Here is a 16,905-nt window from a genome sequence, read left to right as displayed (position 1 = left end):
ATAACATACTCTGAATAAAATACCGGAAGTAAACTTCAACATTGCCATAAAATGGTGATTTCAACTGGAAACACTGGAAGTAGAGTTGTCATTTTAGTAATTTCAATTTCATTTCATTTCGTGAGCGAGTCAACGAGACAACCGAATTCAGTTTTTGGGGCCAAGGAAAAGTAGGTCGACAGTATTGATTTTTACTCAATCTCCGACAAACAAAGACGTAACTTCGTCAGTGCGGTAACGAGCAAGGTGTGTGCATTGGACGAAGAAAAGCCTTCAAAATGCCCGTAAGTGATCTTATTCTTATCACGTGATATTAGTTAAAATATAGGATTTCGTAATTCACAGCCAATTGCATCAAAATTCCAATTGGAAAATTATTGCCTACGTACGCAATATTTCTCATGTTAATCATTTCCTTGTGAGTCATTTAATTATGTCAGGGTCATATAACTACGCATTAAGGCACGTGTAATTTTTCGTGGTTAGGATGCAGAGATGGGCGGGACAGTCGAGAACGTTCGGGTTGTGGTGCGCCTGCGCCCTATGGATCAGCGGGAAAAAATTGACGGCACCTACAATTGCGTGTCAGTTGATTCTGTAAACAACACCATAGCAGTCACACGGACCAACATTTCTCCGCCGGATCCGCCAAGGATTTACGCCTACGATGCCGTTTTCGATAGCAACACGAGTCAGGTATTATATGACGTAATTCAACTATAACATCGCTTCTATTATTTCCATTTTAAACGCAGTCATGGAAGTAGTAGGTACATATACCTTTATGTTCTATTTTCATATAACAATTTTCTATGTGGGAATGTTCCATTCATTTGAACTTAATCGCCTTTTCAAGTCGTAAGTAACCTTGAAACAATTTATAGTTATAATACAAAGTACTTGCAACACTTTATCTATTATAACTTATTCAACAGTTTTATGTGAATCATTTACAATGGGTTTTGATATGGCGGTTTCATAAAATTCCTGCTTTTAGCTCACACATTTTCCTGTTGGATTCTAATTAATACTAATTCATATCCATTTATTTAGTGGACATTTGTAAGTGTCTTCATTGTTATTGATTGACAAGTGAGTTAAAAAGGAAATCATATTTGCGGTATTTATTATTGTGATTTTGCTTTTGTATAAAACTCTGCCGCCTGGAACCAGGAAACATTTCAGCATTATCTGAGTGGTACTTATAATTTATTAGTGTTCTATATAATTGCTATCTTATCTGCAATGAAAATGATAAGCATAGTACTAGCTATAAATCCCGTTGCTACATAAATATTTTGTGTAAATTAAATTAAATTGCTGACTTATTAACCTACTGCCACTTTATGGAGTGTAATTGATGACTTCTATTTTGTGCTTAACTATCTTTATACAGCACAAGGGATTTATTCGTGTAAAAGATATAATAGAAAATATTCTTTTTACAAAAAAAGTATCTTGAGAGTTATGATTTTTTTATAATTTATTAATTGTTTGGACACATTAGCTAATACTGAATGATTCTATCATAAGATTTTCTGAATTTAGTCTTGGTATATCTCTATATTGTTTATAATAATATAATGAATACTCCTGTACAAAAATAAATTAAGATAGTTGCAGCTATTACTCATTTAAAAATGAACTGGTTAACTACTCGCAGAATAATTACGGTTTCGCCACAACTCGAAGAACAATATATAGCACAAAGGCGATATTTGTGCAATTTCTCGTATTCTAGTTAATTTTATTCTATTGTTTATGCCCTTCTGTAAGTACCATTAGACGAGCGCGTACCTACGTAACTGGCCTTGCTAGCGAGGCCATCTTAGCCTCAAGGCTTCATACTAACGAGTTGCGACCTTTTTATTTTCAACTAATGAGCCCTTTACGTAACGATGGTATTAAACTATGAGTAATTGAAGTTCTGTGAGCCTTGTTTTGCACATTATGGGAGACGCATGTAGAGGACGGATTTTGACATACGGGAGCCCTACTCAGCGCTACTTTTCGACTATGAATTGTGCAGTGTATGGATTAGGTTGTTACAACATTTACTAAATGTGTATAAAACAGTAAATTTTCATTGTATATTGTGAAAAATTGTGTTTGTAAATTTTTTCATTGACAATCGTGATATTCGCGATATTTATAGCATGTGCCACTAGCTAAGAAGACAGAAGAAAGAAGACAAATTATGACCCGTCCACCATTCGTCCAGATTGGCGTGTTTTATTTCCGTCAGTCTTGTCGAATGGTGGGTAGGTTATGGTTATAACCATCCTGAGGAATTATATCTATCAAATTTACTAAACTACCCTCAATTAAATTGTCAAGCGAAAAGAGTTAATTTAACTTTGAGATGTAATTTATAATTTCATTGTTACGAAACCTTTGAGGGTAGTCCACACTTTATCGTCGGAAGTCAAGTTACATACGCGATGTTCTATATGCATATTGCACGTCCTTTGACGGTGCATTGGGGCTCAGTGCTCATGTATCATGAATGTTGCGTTTACAATCGTCGAAGACTGAAGAGAGAAGATTTTTTGTTGTCTATTTTGTTCCTATTAAGTATATTTGTGATTGTTAACTAGCTAATATTATTTTACTGTATTAAGATAATTAGTTTCATCATCGGACGTCATCCGCCGTTCCACGACTGAGCGTTTTTCAAGGCAATTTTTACCGCGCACCACCGCTATGTGGATCCAGCTGCCCACTGCAGTATTTCCGAACCAATTCGACTTAGGGTCCTTCAAGAAAAGAGCGTACAAATTCTTAAAAGGCCGGCAACGCACTCGCGAGCCCTCTGGCATTGAGAGTGTCCATGGGCGGCGGTATCACTAAACATCAGGTGAACATAACATCATCTCCTGCCCGTTTGCCCCCTATTTTATTTTAAAAAAAAGGCCACAATGAAATTTATTTACTGGCTACGGATATAATATAGTTCTAAAATCTATGTGTGATTCCTTTCCTATCCAACTCCATATAATATTGACAGTGGTTTAAAAAAAAACTGTCATTGGTCACGCAAATGTCAAGTTTCTATATGGTATATATATATTTGTGCTTTTTTGAAAAATATCGATCGTCTAACTTCAAATTTATCATTCACACTGATTTCTTAAGTAGCAAGTTTGTTATTTCCATTAGCGCATTCTGGCGTTTTTGTTTACAAGGTCAGTTTTCTATCGCAACCTTGGCTGACGCTGTTAAAACTCGGTTGCTGATGGGAGTTGCAAAGCGGAGCTGGATAATCGAGAATTTAGTATTGTCAGACCCTTTCTGCATTTTAAACTAGACAATACATTTAACATTTGGCTGTATTTGTGAATAAATTTCATTAAAATGGTAACCTTTACTCAAGTGAAAATTCAAAAACAATGTAGCCCTAAGGTCTCGTACGTTAAAAATGTTTTGATCTTTGACAGTCATAGTGGGCGCCAAGTGTGACTTTCGTATGTCAGAGACGTATAGATTAACGATTTTTTGTTTTAATGTGCTGATCCATTTTCCCCTGTCTGAGAAACTGTTACTTGTAATTGTACCCTTAGAGATTGCAGACAAGGTTTATAAAGAATAAGTAATATAATTTTTAAATCAGTCTTAGTGTTATCACTGTTGTTATAAAAGGACCGTCGTCGGTTTTGTGGTCGCAGCAGTCATGGTCGACGATGGTCACATTGGTACTTATGAAAACTAAAGTATAAATTTTTTATGATTTTTTTAAATTGTTTTGATATACATAGTACAGAAAACACTAAGGGCGTTTTTGTTAAAACATCTTGATGCCTGAAGGGGCCACACCACAGAACAAAAATATCTATCTATATATATAAAATTCTCGTGTTCGTTCTCATACTCCTCGGAAACGGTTCGACCAATGCTTATGAATTATTTTATGCATATTTTCTTATTTCTTTCTTTCGAACCCCTAAGTAATAAAAATATTTATTTTTTATTTTTTAGACAATTTTTTTAGTGATACAGGATACAAATGCATACAACCCTCAGTTGTTACCCGTCTAAGATCAACCCCTATTTTTATTGAACTAAAAAATGTTTCCTGGAAATAATATATATGGCAATAGGACGTTTGCCGGGTCAGCTAGTAACTATATAGTAAATAGAATTGTATTTTACGTATAACCGCTATTTCGGTTATAACCGCACAGACTACGCTGTAATAAAAAAGATCAAATAACACTTATTTGATTTAAACAAAACTATAAGACTAACTACATTTTTCTTGACTGGAATATATAATTTTTATTCTGTGAAATTGTCGTTGAAAACTCAGTTTAAACATATTTCAAAAACCCGCCAAACGCTTCTCTACAAGATGGCGTCGTCGCTGTAAACAAACTTCGTGTTTTTACGTTTTTGTACTTTTAATTATTATTATTAAATTTTACGAATACGTAATAATACATTGTGAAATTATAACTATCGTAAACGGTTTCCGACGATTTTAAACTGGGATTCGGATTACACAGGCGATGACTAATCCGTCATCGTTTTGATGTTACGTAATTAATGATTTTTATATTTTTATAATGCCATGTTTTACAGATAACTCAAATAGTTTTCATACTTTAATTGACGTTCATAAGTGTGCATTGTATTACCTATATGAATAAATGATTTTGGCTTTGAAATCTAGAGTAAATTTGTCGAATCAGGGCTCCTTAAAATAGCTCTAAATTTTTTGCCAAAGTTGGCTTTCACCAGTATAATACTCGAAAGAGGACTATTCTAAGCGTACAACCAACCAGGCTCCAGAAGATAATCCACTCCTTTTATGGATATTGTATTCGTTTTTACAACAAATTCTCGGGCGAAATAAGAGAATTATCACTTAATAAATGCAAAGCCCTCGGTAAACTAATCAATAAAGCTTTTTATAAATTTGATTATTTAAATGATCCTAATCCTTGGGATTGATTTGCTCCAGTTCAAATAAGGTATGACTCAAAACTTGGAAATAAGAGTGGCTGAGAGTTTCTAGCCAGTTCCTCTTGCCCGCTCTAACCCCTTGACTTGCGAACTGGTAGTAAATGTACATTTAGAATCAAATTAACAACTTTTCTGTTGACGTTCATAAGTGTTCTTGGTTGCCTATATGAATAAAGTTATTTTATGTTTGAGTTATAATAAACAAGAAAAATATAATATAGAAAAAGCAGTTGTGTACGTTACAACTCCGTTTTTTATAACGCCTTTGCTGTGTTTTCTTTTGGAAGTAAACCCTCGCGTACGGAGAAGGATCTGCATTTAAATTTCAAATCAGTACAGTAAACCAAAAATTGGCCTGTCGGGCACATAATACATGTAACATATATGCCTTTAATAAAAGTATGAAAAACATGTAGAGAATTTTAAGGCTTAATAGGGGCACTGGGTCTCTTAAAGTAAAAACAGAAATGTTAGAATTTCCTGAACTCGGTAAATTCTTAGCCCAAAAGCCCGAGTCATCATCATTCATGTGTTGGACCTTGATAATTGCATTCCCGGTTTTACGGACCTCAAACTTTAAGTTCTACTCTGAATCTTCAACTAACCCATTAATTAATTATTATGAGATATGCATGCATGCACGGAAGGTCTCCTCCAACTTTTTCTACCCCATTTTATCTTTTGCTGTCAGCATACAATTGCCAGCGATCCTGTCATCCTGTCCTGTCCATTCCAGTCCTGAATCCATCGCTCTTTTAGCCTTTGTCTCTCTTCTTTAGGGCCAGTCCGGTGACTCTTAGGAACCTTTTCCATCCGTAGAACATCCATATCCTGCCCTGCCGTTTAAGCACAGTGCAGAATCAAAAAGTGACACAGAAGAAAAGAAATATATTTCCAAAATATACATACAATGTCCTTACAAACGTCGTGAACAGGATTCAGTAGGTAACGTCTTTGTTAAGGTGACTCTGCAACAGACTGGTTAGGGCCCTTGATATCGCAGCCAACCTTGCCCTTCACACATCCCCTAGGTACGAAGACCCCTGCAAGACTTTCAGTAGTAGGCCAAATGTAAGTCCTGTCGTGTTTCTAATTTTATGTACCCAATCCCTAAGACGTACTAATGTACGTAATAATGTCGGACCCGTTAAGGGATGCCATACAGTTCTCAAACTGAAGACAGTATTTAGTTTCGTGCCCCAACAAAGTCGAGGTACATTCTAACATACTTTTTTTATGTAATAGCAGGCAAACGGGCAAGAGGCTCACCTGATGTGAAGCGATACCGCCGCCCATGGACACTCACATTGCCAGAAGGCTCGCAAGTGCGTTGCAGGCCTTTCAAGAATTGGTACGGTTTCTTGAAGGACCCTAAGTCGAATTGGTTCGGAAATACTTCAGTGGGCAGCTGGTTCCACAACACTGACTTCTGTGTCGTGTCAGTTAGTGTTGTAAACAATTTTATCTCTATTAATATTTCCATACTTCTGATTAATTTTAAGGAATGATAATAAATGTTATAGAGAAGAGCAAATGGTCATACATATATTTGTTTTAGTGATTGTATGGTTCACTTAACTTGTTTGTTAAGTGAACCATATGACTACATGTTTACTATATGTTTGGGAAAAAATGACAAGAAACATACGAAACTGTAAGTAAATTTTCAATAACGTCAAATTCATTTTTGAATTGCCGCCTTAAAGACCTATCAGGTCGCTAAACTCCAAAACAGTACATTGTTTCATTCCATTTTTTGCCATCATTTCTCGAAGTATGGCGAATGGAAAAAGTATATGGTGGAGTTGAGTAGTTTATGTATCCATTTTGTAAGATCGATACACGATTTAAATAACTTCGCTCGGTAGAAAATAATCCAAACATAGCCAATTTTTGACACTTTGAATTCATTTTACGACGAAAATGTATATGGAACATAATTTTGAAATTTACACGATATAATTTATTATAAGCCAAGTAATCCAATTCAGAAAAAAAATTGTTAAAATGACATTAATTTAATGTTTTACATAACTAATAGTAATTACGGGCCGGCCTTCAGTGGTCCAGCTCTCTATTACGCACCGCACTCCATCCCGAGATTCGACAGCAATTCGTGCTGGAATAGGAATTTAACAATCGAATTACACCCCCTATGGGCGTGGTTCCCACTTTGGAACACTACCTTAGCCTATATCATCCACAATGTAAGGTGTAGGAAAACTCCTGTCTTTTGTAGAAAAAATAATTTCATAATAATCCCAGAAATGTTTAGGTATCGAATTATTTCGTTGGCGTCGCTATCTATCCTATTTGATTCGCTATCTATCTTTTTTGAGTCTGGGTTATTAAGCGTTAGGTGAAATGTCAAATAATATTTATTTATAAGTTCTACAACAGTTATGCCTTTACATATTTTATACTTACACACATTACATTAGAACACAAAAATTTCAAAGAGTGACATTTGGTGACGGTTATTGGAGGGATGTTCAGATAAATGAAACTCTATTAGAAGCAACTGGCTTTTAAAACGTGTTGTTGGACCTATTGTGGGGTTCTTAAATCTAACTCCTATGTTAGCTATAACGAATATAAATCGACATATTGGACATTATCGGAAACAAATGTTATAATACAATTTATGAGTATGAAAAACTAAATTTATTACTAAACGTTACGCTTTATGCAAATTCAAATCCGAAATAACTTTATTCATTTAGTTCATACTTAAGTTTTGAGTCATACAAATTGTTTGAACTGGAGCATTTCAATCCCATGGATTACGATCATTTAAATATTCGTCAAATTTATGAAAAGCTTTATTGATTAATTTACGTTTATACGGGAGTTTGTTAAAACAAATACAATTTCCATATTTATCTATGGTTTATCTTCTGGAGCCTGGTTTGGCTACAAGTGTAATATTGCTAACATTTCCAATTGCATTTGCGCTTCTAATTATTTACTAAAGTATATATATGTAACGTAACTAAGGTTATATAACTCAAGCAAACAGGAAAGTCTCGCCTCTGAATCTTACGATTAGGCTCTGTTTCTAAATCCCTACGACTCCTACAATATTGAATTCACATAGATAAACTACGACTCGTAATTAGTTAATATATTTATTTCGTAGGATTACGACTAACAAAAATTATATATAACAAACAAATACACTAAAAATATAGCCAAAAATATAACTATACAAATTTACCAAAGGGAACAAAAATTAAAAATTATTCAACACATTCAACTAAGCGGTAACTAATTTGGCTGTGTTGTGTGATTGTGTAAAAGTTAGGGTAGATGGTGTGTATGTGGGGTATGCTCATGATGCAGGTGATTTTGCGCTACCAATATTCTTAATACTTCTTAAGCATATTCTATATATCTTAAACAAGTGAAGGCTTTAGTATTGGTCGTTGTTCTCTGGGCTGGGAAACAGAACTGAGTCTTTTGCATAGTTAGTGTTGGTGGGAGGAACTTGAAACAAAGCAGGTTTACGAGTCTGGTAGCCAGGAACAAGGAAGGGCAATATAAGAAGTGATAAGCGATGATTTCTATTCGAGATGATGTCATGTGTTACTTGTACAAAGAAAAGGCCCGTGCGCATGTGTCACAACCTCTTTTATAATCACAACTCCCTCCTCCGACTCGGCCATCCCACTTCGGGAAGATGGTCGAGTCAATTCGTAACAACCGAACGAGTCAAATGAATAACTATTTCACATGCGCACTTGTAGCAAGATTCTTAAGAATGTTTCATAAAAATGTTTAGAATTTAATTAAATTAATATTAGAAGCTAACACATGTATCAATAAATCGTATTGTTTTCGTCCAAAGTCTGAAGTACCAATTTGGAATACATTAAAAAAGACTCAACTTTTACAAATTTGAAGGCCTATATGATCCTTCGATGGTGATGATTAACTTCGACGAGTCGTTTTGTGCTACACGACTTCAATACAAACAGTACCCGTGTCAGTGTTGCGATATTGCTCGTATTAGCGCTTCTCGCTTCTAGTTTCTCATGTCATTTTCACCGAATATGATTTTATCCCCTTCTGTGTCGAGACCCTTGATCCGTGGGATCTGAGCGCCAGTTCTTGTTTTGTAAATTTACAATTAATTTCACTTATTTTCTGACGTTCATAAGTGTTTACCTATATGTTATTTTGTGTTTGAGTTTATAAGGATTTTAAAGTAATAGCTAAAAGGTTACAGACGTTAGAGGAGACGGAAGAGCTGGCAGCTCGAATAGAATTAGTCTAGGTGTTCAAAGGGGAAGACTGCCAGTATCTTCTTTGCCTAAAGGGACTAATTTTAATAATATTTTCATTATTAGTTAGTTGGTCCTCTCCTGGAACCCATTAACAACAAAAACAACAAAACAACCAAGTATTTAGGATTCATTATTGATTCAAGGCTTTGTTCAAATAAACTATGTTTGTAAACTCATAAATGTTTTCAAACCCCTTAGAAAACTTTCTCATCCACATACAATCAAGATAGTGTATACTGTGTTATGCCAGTCGATATTATCATACTCCATATCGGTATGGGGTGGAGCGGCAAGCTTCAATACTGAAAATTGAGCGCTCCCAAGATGTCATTCTTAAGATATCCTATAGGAAACCTTTCTATCAACTTCAAAATTGTTCAAAGAAAAGCATTTGACTGTTAGACAATTATACTTGATAGCAATATGCAGACTTTTTTGAAAACAATCTCCCGACACACCACATCAAACACAACGCATACATATTATAAGCAACCCAAAAACGCACCCTCTACGTCCAACGCTTTCTCTCCTTCCGCGGGCCTTTCATCTTTAACCACTTGCTTAAAGACAAAATTATCACCGACATTTCGAAACTCACCTTATATACACATACTAAAAATCTCAAAGAATATCCTGTCGACCTGTCCTATGATACAGAAAATATTCTTATCGTGCAAAAATAGTTGCAAGATAAATTTGTGTTATGTAGATATCATAAAGAATATATGTTATATGTATGTTAACAGTTTATATGTTAAAAAACAGAGACTGGCTGTTGACAGTGCACTTTACTTTACCTAAATATCCTGTATATTGTGTATAGTAAAGTTTTGCCTTCTTTCTTTTATTGTTATGTTACAAATGAAAATGAATTCATCGTAATTTGAGTGTCCTATCATGTGTTGTTTGAGAGCAAAAATGGTCGTAACAAAAATTCTTTTTTGAACGAGTTTTTTTGTGATTCAAAAGACATTATTTTTATATCAAACCCAGCGTTTGCAATATCAAGAAGTAGCAGTGCTATATGTAAAATTATATGTACTTAATTTAGGGCGTGTCACCCTTAAGTGTATGTAAATATGACCTATTTTACTTATATCAGTCAAGTTGAAAGCAGACACGAGAGACGAGAATTTGTTTTTATATATAATTCATTTATACAATTTATTACTAAGTTACAACCTTTTTACGATTCATGACAGTGTTTGAACGCCCTATTTTATATTGTTATTGGTTCAAATTTGATTAATTTCCCTATATATACACTTAATTAATTGTCATAATACTAATGGTATGTTAGGGACGAAATTTCTGACAAAAGAATCCACAAAACATAAATGTCTGAAAATGGGTATATATATATATATGCCATAAACAGACTTACCAGCTCAGATGAGATACATTATATGTTAGAGACAAAATTACGGGATGAAATTCGGTAAATATAAGGTCCGGTACATTCCTAACATTCTCTTTGTTCGTGATAGTAGGTACTAGGTGGGATGGATCAATAGCTGCAACGCGCAGACCGAACGCGCGGGTCGCAACCTCGCCCCACTAACCTACTTCCACTGATTAAACAAGTAGTGAATAGAATATTTGAAAAACGAACTGAGATTAGAAACGTTTTAATATGGAACGGAAAACAAATATGCTTGAGGCGTTTGAATATGGAATTTTTTTAATTTTTAAATCTCGTGTAAATGTTTAATATTCGATCTGAGGTTAGGCTTAAGTTTTTCGCCAATACCGCAATTCAATTATGTCGCTTTTAAGTAAATTGCGTAATCTCGAGCGAAAGTTACCAAAATGCTAACAAATGGACAAGCGACATGACCCGCCATTTTGTTGAAGCGTTTTGTGATGTGTTCAAATGGATTTCGAATTTCGATAAATTAATGATACAGTAACAGCGAATATATATGAATAAAATCTTTATTGAAACATAAACCTTACGAATGTTATACTTTAATTTTTAAATCAATAAAATACTTAAACGAAGATTAAAATTACATTTTATATGCAACGCTATTATGACTTTTATTTTGTATTACAAAAACAAATGAACGTTTGAAAATGGAATGTCGAGTTTGAGATTTGATTATTTTTAATTGGGCACAACTCTACTTTCTATATTTGTCAGTTTGAATTAGGAACGGAATTTGACTTTGGATTCGGACAAAAGTGTTTTGAAAATAGAATGTTTAATTCAAATCATTTCTTAATGGCGACAAATGGCCTGCTCTGTCGCTTGATCTGTATTTTGTTCACGAGATAGCAAATGTTATAACATAGAAAAGAACGTAAAACAAGGCCTGGCCGTATGGTGAATAATTGATATAGTTTAACTATAAATCCGAATATTTCATTACAATGGACGAACATTTTAAAATTGCAATAATACAAATTTGTTCCGAAATCAAATAATCACTAACATTCGTTTCACAATTAAATTCGGCAAATTTTTAAACGTCTGACGTAATTGTCTGTCACTATGGTTACCATTGGATAAAACCTCGTAACCATGGTAACGAAGTAACCTTTTCCCCCGTTTTCTAATAAGGCCATTCGAGCCTGGTAAAACATGGTTTGCAAAGGGATTTATTATACGTTAGAAGACTGAGATAAAATACTCAAGCTATTTTGATGAACTTTGACTTTTTAGGTTTAATTTCCGTAAACTTTGTGGACAAACATACATTTCTCAAATTTAGTAACATACAGCCTCAATAATACTCCTTATTATGTCGTTTGATATGAAATGCTTATCCATTGCTATGAGAGAATTTTCTATACAAATATTTTAACTAAAGTACTCGTCTCTTTTTCACACAATGTAAATACAATTTGACAGAAAGAGACGAAATATGTTTATACTATAAATATTAACGAACATTTTAAAACGTTCATAGCGTCAGATCGATCTTAGTTTCGCAAAATGGCGCATCTGTCGGCCATTTTGGAATTTCAAATATTTAGATGTACATTACAATTTAGTTAAATTCTAACTAATTTATAACTGATTTTCTTAACCGTATACATAATTGAACCTTACATTAAACAATTATTGAACTATAACATTTTGTTTGTGTTTTATAATTGTTTTTGTGTTAGATGAGTATTATTACTATCCTAACGATAATATCGAAAAATATGTAATATAAAATACATAATATTAGGTCCTTACATATGAAATTGGCGTTTTGTATGGGAGGAACAGAAATTCGAATATTTTTGAATATAATATATTTAATTAATCAAAGTATGAACCATTGTTTTCTATGCACTTTTGCCATCTCATAGGTAGTTCATTGATCCCTTTACTAAAAAAAACAGTCGGACGGGAATCAATAAAATCTGTGAAGGCGATTTGGACTGCCCCATCAGAGTTAATTTTTTTCCCTTGCAAGAAGTGGTCCAAATTTCGAAAAACAGAGAAGAAGAAAACAAATGAATGACGGTGATCGAAGCACAAATACATGAGTAAATAGCTGTACAAATTTGAATTTGAAATTCCTAACCAAAGAGGAGATATTTGAGGTCAAAGTGGCCAGTTCGACAAAACGCCAATTTTATATGTAAGGACCTAATATACACAATATCCCTACTGTGTACTCTACGAACATATAAAAATGTCGACACTATATAACTAATTTTATTAACAGTTTATTAACATAATTGAACCTTACATTAATTAATTATTGAACTATAACATTTTGTTTGTGTTTTATAATTGTTTTTGTGTTAGATGAGTATTATTATCCTTACAATACCAAATAGGATAAGGTCGAAAAATATTTAATATAAAATACACAATATCGCTACTGTGTACTCAACGAACATAAAAATATGTCCATAGTCAGACACAGTATTCAATAGGCAACGTCGTTGTTAACAGGGATCTGTGCAAAATACCTGTTCTGACCCTCGGTATCTCAAACAATGTAGGCCTTCGTCGTCGCACAAATCCCCTATAGCCCCCCCTGTTCTTGCAGACCCCCGCAAGACTTGAATATTTATAAAATTTACCAAAAAAATACAATATAGAAATTGTGTGTTTTAACGTCCCCGGATAAATACGTCAGCCGAACGGTCTTGAAGGACGTCCACCACGTCGTAGTATGTTATAGAATAGTGCTTCTATCAATTCACTCTTCTGCTTAAAAGTCTGAATCAGTGCCGGATTAGCCATATAGCAAGAGTAGCAAAGGCCCCGCGAATTTGGGGGCCCCGCTCTCAAATGTACCCGTGGCCGTAATAAGGAAATAGGAGCGTAATGTATCTTGCTTCACTTCGACTTAAAAATCTAAAGCTCGATTTTCGCGAACATTTTACCGTAGTGTTGTAATGTATAATAAAGTACATATACACACACACATATTATATATATATATAATAGATATATTTAGACTAGTATCTATGTCGCAGTAAAGTAGTTAAATCAGAGAGTTAATAGAATCTCTAGATAATTCATTAAATGTCGATATTCAATCAAGTCGCTAGCATTTTGATTTATATAAAGCAGCGTCGCGTTAACTATCTGTCTGATCGAAAGCCAGCGAGTTGATTAACAATGTTAAACAAGACTCCGCCATGATTAGTTCATTTGTTATTGTTATTTCGGTGTGATCGTGAAGAACTGAGAGCTTGGGAATTGCGTGTTTTGCTTTATTGTAAATGGTTAGGTTAGTCTCGTTGACTAGGAACGTTTAAGAAACTCGTTAAACGTTTCGTTCAATCACTTGTCTGACGGAACTTTAGCGACTTGATTGAATATCGATTTTTAATTAACTATCTAGAGATTCAATTAACTCTCTGATTTAACTACTATATTGCGTCATCTACCACATCTATCTTTCAAGTAGCCCGATTTTTTTATAAGAACGTCTTTATCATCTCACTTTTTTGAATATAGAGCATGATTTGCTTAAAGAAGTCTATATTGAAAGTGTAATTATCTCTCAATTTGCCGAACCAGATCTAGAAATATTTATTCGTAACGGTTTTATTCAATATCGTAAACTTGAGAGCCTAAAGCAAAGCAAGGGCCCCTTGATAGAATTTGCTAGAGGCCCCGCGCTGTCTCAATCCGGCACTGGTCGGAATTTAACTCTTTATGTACCAAGCCATTGTTGGCCTCATGGCTTCGACGTACGACTATCATCTCCGAGGTCGTAGTCGATCTCCAGCTGTGTAACCGGCTTGCCTTAGACCCAAGCAGTCGACGACGTTTGCTAGGCACAGGAGGCTGATCATATACTTGTCTATTAGAATGACATATGAGGTCCTTTACCGGAGAGGGTTCCTGATACGTACTAACTGTTACAAATATTTACTAACACAGGATAACCAGATATTAGTGGATCGGGAAATAATTTAAGGCTTATTATATTATATATTAGATATGACCCACACGTCATTTGTTTTTTTTTTGGCAGTTAGACAACTGTCTTAAGTGAAAGTAGCGTCTCAAATTAAACGAATTCTTTTTTCAAAATTATTTCGCTGTCGTAAACGAATGAGGTCAATGGAACGCGTTGTGAAACGTCTTCGTTCCATTTTCAAATGAGATGCAGAGATAAACACGAATAGACAAGAGGTGGATGAAAGTTTTTACGCGCCATTAATATTATTCTTGATGCCACGATGTTTGTAGTTGTTAGATAATTTGGAATAATTATAACGTCAATGTGTCCAAAAAAAATTCTTTATCTAGATTAATAAAATAGAAATATCATTCAATTCGTTTGAAACAATGATAGGCGTGAACGATAGCTGAAAATCACCTTGAATATACCCGTGGGGTTTCGTCTGTTTTAGGTGTCTTAGTGCAGACATCTCGTAATTATATATTATTTATGTACTGTAATAAATAAAGTAACTAGATGACGTAATCATAGTTACGACACAAAAATCACAAATTATTGAAGTGAATACAAGGAATGCGGAAAATAGTGTAAAGGAACCGGGTTAGTGGGACACGGATGCGACGTCACCAAATACCATAGAGATTCTAGTTTTTTTTTAATATTTTGGCAATAGTCTTGACTTTATGCGAGATTCTAGTTTCAAATATAACCAGATGACAATCAAAGACTACATTGTGACATAAAGTTATGTTAGGAATTTACAGATATATATATTGTGACAAATGAAAAGCATTCATCAAAATATTCGTGTCTCAAAATTCTTTTTAACCAATTCGACTTAGGGGTTCAAGAAAAGAGCGTACAAATTTTTAAAAGGCTGTCAACGCACTAGCGAGCGCTCTGGCAATTTGTGCCTATGGGCGGTGGTATCACTTCATATCGGGTGAGCCTCCAGCCCGTTTGACCGTTTCTGAAAGACATTTATGTTTTTCCAATAGTGCTATAATTATGGTTATATATATATACCATACCATTACCATATATATATATTCAAAAGTTTACAAACTATGACTTCCGTATGTAAAAATCCATAAACAAGCTTGACCTCCTCCTGGGTGACCCCCCAACGTTGTTTTTCGATTTTTACTGTTGTCAGACTTAACGCAAAGTCTAGATTAGATCGGAATCTCACACATAGACTGAAAATTAAAAGAAGTGACTAAAAGACCGGCAACGCACTCATGAGGCCTCTGACATGGAGTGTCCATGTGCGGTGGTATCAATTCACATTTCTATCAGTTTTTTCGTTTGTCCTTTGGTTGCCTGGAAGAGATCGCTTGTTGGCGATAAGGCTGCCTGTTGTATCCCTAATAATATGTTTTTTTTTACTTTTAATGTAACGTTCAAATATCTCAAGTGAGCCTCCTGCCCGTATGCCAAAAATAAGTATTTGTACACGCATATCAGGAACAGATTCCAATCGAAAATTTCTTTATGTATATGCATACACCTAATACATAAGATCAAATCGTGGGGCACAGCGAGTAACCCACATAGTTGATTTATGTAAAGACAAATAGATCAGCGATTTTTGATCGATACTGGACGCCTCCCGACGCCTTATCATTATCAGAAATACCGCTTTCGCATAACTTCCGGTTATATAAAGAGGCGTAGGTAGTAGGCTGGCTAAGCGAATAATAGACGAAGATGCACTCGTAGCATCACAGATCTAGTGGCTTCAGAGTGCTTCTATCATCTCTATGACAGTGATTCCCAGCACCAATGGAGTTTCCTTCTTTGACATTTGCTTAAGGGAAAGCGCGATGAAACCGGCTTGATATAGACACAAAAAGTCGACGGTATGTCAGGCACAAGAGGCAGGTCATACTTGCCTATTAGGGTTACAAATAATCATGAAACATACAGAAATCTGAGGTTCAGACCTTAAAAGGTTGTAGCGATACTGATATATTTGATTCGTCGTCCTTATAAAAGCAGCAAAGGAGTGGCACCTTGTCCATCTTTCCGACGTAGTACGATAAGGGTTCATTCAAGCGGTTGAACAGGCATCTCCAGATCCCCTTAAGATCAGGCGGGATGTGGCCAAACGTGTGTTTTGTATAAAAATATGAATGTAGCAATATTATGTAATATTTTGAAAGGATAAGAAAGCACGATTTTTATGTTCAATACAGCCACGAGCTTTCTAAAGTATTTCTGAACCAATCCGACTTAGGGACCTTCAAGAAAAGAGCCTACAAATTCTTAACATGCCTACACTTGCA

At 34.8% G+C, this 16,905-nt stretch overlaps 1 protein-coding gene across 1 annotated transcript in view; it reads left to right on the top strand.

The window, feature by feature from the left end:
• Nucleotides 1-117: 117 nt before the first annotated feature.
• Nucleotides 118-16,905, top strand: part of LOC123718056 (kinesin-like protein KIF3A) — a 31,991-nt gene continuing 15,203 nt past the window's right edge. Inside the window, exons 1-2 of the mRNA XM_045674428.1 lie at nucleotides 118-284; nucleotides 487-696. Coding sequence (XP_045530384.1) covers nucleotides 279-284; nucleotides 487-696 — 216 coding nt within the window. The 5' untranslated portion in view covers nucleotides 118-278. The remainder of the gene's footprint in view (nucleotides 285-486; nucleotides 697-16,905) is intronic.

This window comes from Pieris brassicae, chromosome 14, assembly GCF_905147105.1.
Source record: "Pieris brassicae chromosome 14, ilPieBrab1.1, whole genome shotgun sequence".
NCBI classification, from domain to species: Eukaryota; Metazoa; Arthropoda; class Insecta; order Lepidoptera; family Pieridae; genus Pieris; species Pieris brassicae.
The sequence above is the reverse complement of the archived record's forward strand: the minus strand, read 5'-3'. Positions and strand labels throughout refer to the sequence as shown.